At 36.7% G+C, this 7,719-nt stretch overlaps 1 protein-coding gene across 1 annotated transcript; it reads left to right on the top strand.

The window, feature by feature from the left end:
- Window positions 1-3,390: 3,390 nt before the first annotated feature.
- LOC121412283 (extracellular calcium-sensing receptor-like) lies at window positions 3,391-7,077 on the top strand. The gene is made up of 2 exons (XM_041605181.1): window positions 3,391-4,880; window positions 6,637-7,077. The coding sequence occupies exons 1-2, from the start codon at window positions 4,118-4,120 to the stop codon at window positions 6,828-6,830; spliced, it is 957 nt and encodes a 318-aa protein (XP_041461115.1). The 5' UTR covers window positions 3,391-4,117; the 3' UTR covers window positions 6,831-7,077.
- Window positions 7,078-7,719: the final 642 nt, after the last annotated feature.

The raw sequence follows: 7,719 nt of genomic DNA, 5'->3' as shown, positions 1-7,719 counted from the left end.
GAGTCACTTCGTGAGCGCGCGAAGCGCGCCCAGTTGCCAGGTATACTGACCTAACAGAGACATTTTAAGGACAGTGCCATTAAACGGATATTCAGACCTAAATAGGGACATTATAATCAGTCTTTTGTAACCATGATACGTACCTGTCTCGCTAAATAATGCGAGCGCGGAGCGCGAAGCGCGAGCTGAAATTTTTTTAAATATTGACTCTCCAAACAGGAAGATTTTAAGGACTATATTTTAGGAATCCATTAAGAGTATACACATCTCACCATAGTCATCTAATGCGATTGCCCATAAGCGCTTGCTTATTTTGTTAGAATTATACATCTAAACATGCACATAAAGCACTTGTAATCATGATTAACATACCCATCTCACTAATCAAATCTTGCGAGCGCGAAGCGCGAGCTGAAAATTTAGGAAATTCAGACCTGAAGGGGGGCATTTTAAGGCTTATTTGTAGGAATTCACGAAGACCATACGTAGTTCACTAACCAAATGATGCGAGTGATATTCAGATCAGAAAAAGGGACATTTTAAGGACTGATTCTACGAATTCATGGAGAGCAGACATATTACACAAAGCCACTACTGCGAACGTAAGCACGGACAGGAAATGATTTATATTAAGACCTTAAATGGGGCCATCACTTTTAAGTAGTCATGAAAAAGAAGCACACTATTGTACATAAAAAATAATAACTCGAAGTGCGAGGAAATACATTTGGCAGTTTGTTGTATATTGACTTGAAAACGGGAGGTTTTATAGTATAACAGGATTATATATCTCGGTAAACAGACAATGCGAGCACCAGGAACAATGAAGACATAGGCCCTATGCAAATTATGTTTCATAAAGTTATGAAAAGAAATGTTTCTTATGTAATATAACATAATTATGATATAATATAACATTATAATGAACAATAATGTCTTCTTTTCCACTACGTTTCTCTCCCTTTCTTCCTCTTTTTCTCCTTTTCCCCGTTTTTTTCTTTTTGGTCCCCCCCATGCCCCCCCGTAGTTACGCCACTGGACCTATACATTTCAGTGAAAACCTACATGACCAAGGCAGAATGATAATGCTGCGCACGTGGCGCCCGATATAGGGCTTCATCTTTGAGTGAAGAATAATCTCGGGATAGACATTATCATTCGCATCGTTGACACTTTCTCTCGCGATCTGTTACTTATATTTTACATGTATTTGCCATAAAGACGGACAAACGCATGTTACAAAAAACACAAAAATTTCGGGAAAAAATGATATCCAATCCAACATCTTCACACTGGTCACTGCACTGCAACTCCCGATTACAAGTGGTGCAACTTTCCAACCAATCGACTTGCGCGCCCTGGAATTCCGGAATTTACATATTGCAATACCGACAGGGGTGCATTTGTGCGAACACAAAGGCCATGAGCGTAAGTTAAAATATAGTTTTGACTAGATCTAGCCCTTGAAATTGACTACATTGTACCAATCCAGTAAATATAACCATAAAAAAAAAAATCCGGCGAAATAGGGGGGGGGGGGGGGCGCGCCCGGGCGCCCCCTCTGGATCCGCCACTGTATGGTTATGATTAAAACAAAGTCCTTAGTATGACCTGCTTATGATTATATATCCCCGCTCATGCTCGCATTATTAAATAATGCGTAGAATGTCAAGTTTTTGTTTTGTTTTGGTATTTAATATCCAAAACTTTCAGCTCGTATACGTTTTGCTCGCATTATGTATTCGAAGTACAAACATTTCCTCTTCATTTTCCAGCATTTTAAGCAGTACTTAATCGATATACAGCGCGTCCCAAAAAAAATGTCCCTCTGATATGCGGCTTAATAATTTCCAAAAATTAAAATTATTCTCAATGAAATGTATGGATATAGGAAGCCCATCTCATGTTCTAACTTCTATAAAAATTTAATTGGTCTCGCTTCAGTGGTTTTGAATACACAGCCTACTATGTAACAGTGGTGCTTTTCAGCCCATTCCAAGTTTGTATGCATGCAACACTGCTTTGTGTTCTGCACTTTCTTGCATATCAACCCCCTTTGACCATTCTGACCAAGGAGATATCACCTCTATCTCCTCATTCTGACCAGGGAAATCTCCAGGCTCATCAAATCACAACCTTGAGCATGTTCAGAAGGGCAAAAACAGTATTTGACAGTTCATATCATGTTTGATGAACGGGAGATGCACAATGATGAGATAACGGGTCATGTCTGTTTCATGCATAATTCCAAAATACTGCATTTTTGTTTTCATTACTTTTTTTTTAGTTAATTAACTACTGAGGTCAAGTTCAATAATTCAGTGTAACTTTTTAAAAGAAAAAAGTAAAAAAAAATTGGTATAGTTTCTTTTCGCAAAGGGTGATTAACTTGTGGATTCCCCTTTTCCAGCTTATTTTACTCATCCATCATTCACATTTTCTTTCAAGTTGGTGCACTGATTCCCTTTATCAATCATCAAACAAACTTAAATTTTTTATGTTTCTTGTCCTTCTGAACATGCTCAGGTTTATGATTTGATGAGCCTAGATATGATTAGGGAATTATCCCTGCTCAGATCCTGGATGTAAGAATCGGGGTTAACATGCCATAGACAATGAAGAAATGCATCAATGCTGCAAACTTGGAATGAGCTAAAATGCACCACTGTTACATAACAGAGTGTGTATTCAAAACCGCTGAAGCGCGACCAATGAAATTTTCATAGAAGTTAGAACATGAAATGAGCTTTCTACTCATGAACATTTATTTGAGAATCCTACCACATTTTAGAATTAATTCAGTCCTATGTCAAAGGGACATTTTTGGGGGACGCGCTGTAAATATGTATACAGTTTATATTTAGATATACACGTTTTACATTACGGAATAATTCCGAAAATCAATCAATCAATAAATAAAGTATTCACAGTTCGAAAATACTCAAATTTCAAATTTTCTACGTCCTATGTCTTCCTTGGGAATAAATAAGCAATTATATCTATATACTATAAAATACGCATCATGTTCATGGTTATAAAGTCATATTCAAAATCATCAATTTTAAGGTCAAAATGAATCTAATATGTACTTGGTTTCAGACTGCATGTCTACTACAATTAAAAAAAAATCAACTTTTAGAAATAATGCAATTAAATTTTGATACTTAAACTTAACATCTCCTCATATCTAAGTTATGCGAATTGAAAGCGAAACAATAAGTGACATAAAACGCTTGTCGAAAAAATAAAATGGTCACCACATGGTTTTCTCAATAGGGACTTATATTTCATCCATTTGTCATTAATGATATTTTTCAAAATCAATTTTCAACATTTCATTTCTCTTTCATAATTTTATGTCACACCATATTGCGTTACCATACTACTCATGTTGTTGAAATTTGCATTGATAAAATTGATAGAGGCCCTTAGATTTAATTGTGAAATAAAGCAGGTTCAATATGTTCCTTCAGGTGGTAATTATTATCCGAGAGGCATGCATGTCAATCTGTACCGAAGGCGGACAGTGGCGCGATATTGGTTGGTGTGCGCCAGTATTCGCTCGTCCAATGCATTTACGAGTGTGGATTTCGCAATGCATCTTCGATCAGTGAACTGAGATGAGAAACGAATAGGGTGTGGTATGCCATACATCGCATCCACCTCACTAAATGTTTCGGGAGTTCTAGCAGTAGGGACGTTCTAAGCAGATTACTTTCCTCCTCTCTCTCTCTATCGCTCACTTCGAAGCTGATCTAGCCGGGATGCTAAGGGATCAATTTTTGCATTTATTTTCGGAAGCCTTGATGAAATATTGATCGGATGCCAACTGTCTCGCCATTTCCTTCAATTCATCTTCCACGGAGAAAGAATTTATTATTTAACATCAAGTGAAATTAACTTGGATTCTTTAATATGTCATGTGGGTTTTAACTGGTGGTGTTGACATGATTGAATTATCCCGTCTCTCTCACTTGCCGTCTCACCATTGTGATTGAACCTGTGCAAGAAAATTTACAGGTTTCCCTTATTTTTACAGTGTTAACAAAGTACTCTGAGAGATTTCAGGAGTGTTGTCACGTCTTAGTCATCACGGAACTGTTGCTTTATACAAACAATGGCATATAGATCTGTGCACTTGTTGCTGGTGGTGGGGATATGTGGTAACGTACTTCTGGAATCTTCAGTAGCCCAACCAACCACCCCAATTCCAACTGATGTAAGGGTCAAGCTATGTGGACTATTTTCCATTCATTTTCGTGTAGACATTGATGACATGAGTTGGACGGAAGGTCCAGCCCGTGAGCGTTGTGATGGTTACCATATGCTTTCCTACCTTCGTGCTCGGGCAATGACTTATGCCATTGATGAGATCAACCACAATACTGACATCTTGAGACACATCCACCTGGACTATGACATTAGGGATATCTGCAACTGGAAGAGTTCTGCACTTCGTGCTGCTTCTCAATGCCTTGGCTTGGAGTACGACGAGGAAGCGATCACCCTCAATTCAGATCCAGCCATAACCAACCAATCTGCCTTGCTCTTTGTTGGACCCGATACGTCAGAAAGTGCAGAAACGGTGGCTGACTACGCTCAGAACTTTGGTGTCCCCATAATCAGCTATTCTGCTACCAGCGCCTTGCTCAGTGATCGGACCAAGTACAGGACGTTCTTCAGAACTGTGCCTTCGGACATTCATCAAGCAGCTGCTGTTGCTGAACTCATCGCGAGTTTTGGATGGAACTGGGTAGGACTCATCGCCCTGGATAATAGCTACGGAAGGTCCATTGCAGTGGATTTTCGTGCCAGAGCTGCTAGACTTGGTTTATGTATCGCTCTGGATCTGTTGGTCTCTCGAGAAGTTGACGATGAAGGTAAGATCAATTAAATCCTAACAAAATAGAACCTCTGAAAACACTCGGAGAAACAAGAACCACAAATGCTGGTTAGACATTTGTCTTTAAAGAAAAATGTCAATAAATAACCAGACTAGCTCCGATCTGAATAAATCATTTAAAAGGCATAACATATTGCAATTGGATAGTGCACACATTTACAAAGGTTACTGTCGGTATTAACTACCTGGCAACATTTTTGCTAGTCATTTATCGTGAAGGTGTAACTGTAATGATTTAGACGTTTTCGATTTCATTAAAAGCCATGTCATTAACGGTATTACTAAAGCGACAGGTAGTGGTGTATCTGAGAGGGGGGGGGGGGGTGTCCAAAAACCCATATCTTCCCATATCCCACCCAAATCTTCCCATATCCCAATTTACCCGACAAATGCATATGAAAATATTTTTGAAAGCTTTAGATTGCAATTTTCTATTTTTTTCGCTTTGATCTTGCACATTACCATTTCCTCCCTGAACCTCATAATGCATCGAAAGTATTATGACAATAGCGTAATTGACTTCAGGTGGTTAACAAGCTAATTAACTTTACTGATAATGTAGGAAAAACCCAGTCAACATAAGTTAAGGTAATATAAAGTACATGTAGCAGTTTGAAGGCCGCAAAAACTCTTGAAAGAAGAGAAACGATAAATTCTAATCCTATATAGGGATGTCCCCTCCCTCCATGCTTGCTTTGTTTTTGTTGAAATGTTGGTGTTAAAATTTTTTTTCATATGCCGGGAACTTGTCGATAATGTCATAATACTTTGTTCATCAGAAGATGAATTGATAGCAATCAAGGAACGCCATGTAGTAAATAAGTGTTTTTGGAACCATTCAGCCTATGATGTCGATCAAGTCCCTGGACTCCAAAGTGATCATGGTGATAGGCAACTTTAATCAGAGCTCAACATTTCTTAAAACATAATTATAGGTTGATATACATGGATATCAACATTATGTCGCAATGCAATATGTCAACATAAAATGCTTTTGTTACATCTGCAAGGAAGATCTTAACCGAAGACATTTCACACATCGATGGCTGTAATGGTCTAATGTACATTAGGAGATCATGTTACTATCGTAATCTTGTAGTTCTCATGTCTTAGAACAAAACTTGAAGCTTATATAAACAACTAAACCTACATTGTTCGGCCGAAATATCTCTGGTTGAAATAATTTAATTTGAAATAGTTTTTGAAAAAATTTATTAAAATGTGTGAAATAACAACATCATGAATACTCGATAGAAAAACGACATCACCATTAATTAACAGAATATGATTAAAATAGTTGCACAACCCAAAACAAAGAACGCGATGCCATTGATTATATATATCAAATTACAAAAAATACACGATGACTTGTTTTTTCAACTAACGAAATATATCATATGAGAGTACGTCCACAGGAGGGGTTCCCATATTGTCGTTTTCAATCAAAAGCCATTGCCCCCCTCGAATTTTAACTGACTTGAGGTGTACATTGACCACTCATATTCGTCGTTTGATTTTAACCCAAGTTATTTCATTATGAGAACATTAATGCCTCAGCTTATACAGTTGTACCAAATACATGTATATAAAGATGAAAAGTTTCGTTCATAAAGTGCGCATTTATACCAACACAAATGTTACCGTCTTAATTTGCATTGGATATGACCATAAGAAATTTAAAAATATTATTTTTTTTGTTACGCAATATTTTTTTTTTGTCTGTGTGAACATAGGTATGCAAAGACTCGTGGATGCGATCGAACAGAATCCAGTATTAGAGGTGATGGTAGCTTTCACCTATACCAAAACTCTTACATCAATCTTGGAAAAGGCCGAGATACGACTTCCGGGTAAAAGTGAGTATATGTTGAAGATTCACGCTTCCACAATTATGAACACTTATATGCCTATAGATTATGTGGTATAGGTTGATTGAAGAAGATCCATTAAACTACTATCCTCTCCAATAATATACAAAATGATTGACAAGATACAGAGGTGCGATGAAATAAGGTAAGCTTTACTTTTTATGCGGGTGTGCGCGTGTATTGTGTTTTTACAAAGCAAACATGTGTGTGAACGCGTGTGTGCGTGCGTGTGACGATGATGGTGTGTGTATAGCTTGATGTAAAATGGGATGTAATAATAATACATGTATGTTGATTTCTGTTTTCCTGCAAATCATTCAGTCATTCAATATTGATTATTATGAGAATACGTAGAGGGTTGAGGCTCAGTTTATTTTTTTTTTTTTTTTTTTAGATATAAAAGTACATTTTTAAGGAATTTCATTCCATCCTTATTTGCTTCAGTCTTTGGTGAATATATACATGTATATATATATATATATATATTATATATATATTTGCATATCCTTGCTTAATATATAAAAGGAAAATTTGTAGTTTTTTTATTTATCTTGAGAATATGTAATCAATTTTAATGAAATCCTTAATAAAGACATGTTGAAAAAAGTATAGCCTTTCAAAATTTACAGAATAAGTATTCTACAATTACTCTTTAATCTTGTGTATTATTATCCCTTTATTTTGCATTCATATATTTAGTCATCATTTATTATTTATTAAGCTAATTACTAATCAATTATTTCACCGATTCATTTTGTTAGGGGGATGGCCATATTTCAAGTATGTAAAAAAATGTGTGGGGGGGTCGTCGCCGGGTTATTAATACGGCAACTCTACACACAGTACGTTTACTGTGAGAGACATAATTTCTAGGGATATTCATTGATTTCATTATACTGTTCTAGTCAGCCATTCTTCGAGTTATGCATTTTCTGTAATGCAGGATCG

The sequence above is a fragment of the Lytechinus variegatus genome, chromosome 3 (assembly GCF_018143015.1).
Source record: "Lytechinus variegatus isolate NC3 chromosome 3, Lvar_3.0, whole genome shotgun sequence".
NCBI lineage: Eukaryota > Metazoa > Echinodermata > Echinoidea > Temnopleuroida > Toxopneustidae > Lytechinus > Lytechinus variegatus.
Note: the sequence above shows the minus strand (reverse complement) of the source record. Positions and strands in the feature narration are given on the sequence as shown.

What these genes read in the sequence shown, in the direction of transcription:
- LOC121412283 (XM_041605181.1), top strand. Translation starts at nt 4,118, where the DNA reads ATGGCATATAGATCTGTGCACTTGTTGCTGGTGGTGGGGATATGTGGT. An exon ending in TCGAGAAGTTGACGATGAAG is followed by an intron (nt 4,881 to 6,636) that starts GTAAGATCAATT and finishes GTGTGAACATAG; the next exon opens with GTATGCAAAGACTCGTGGAT.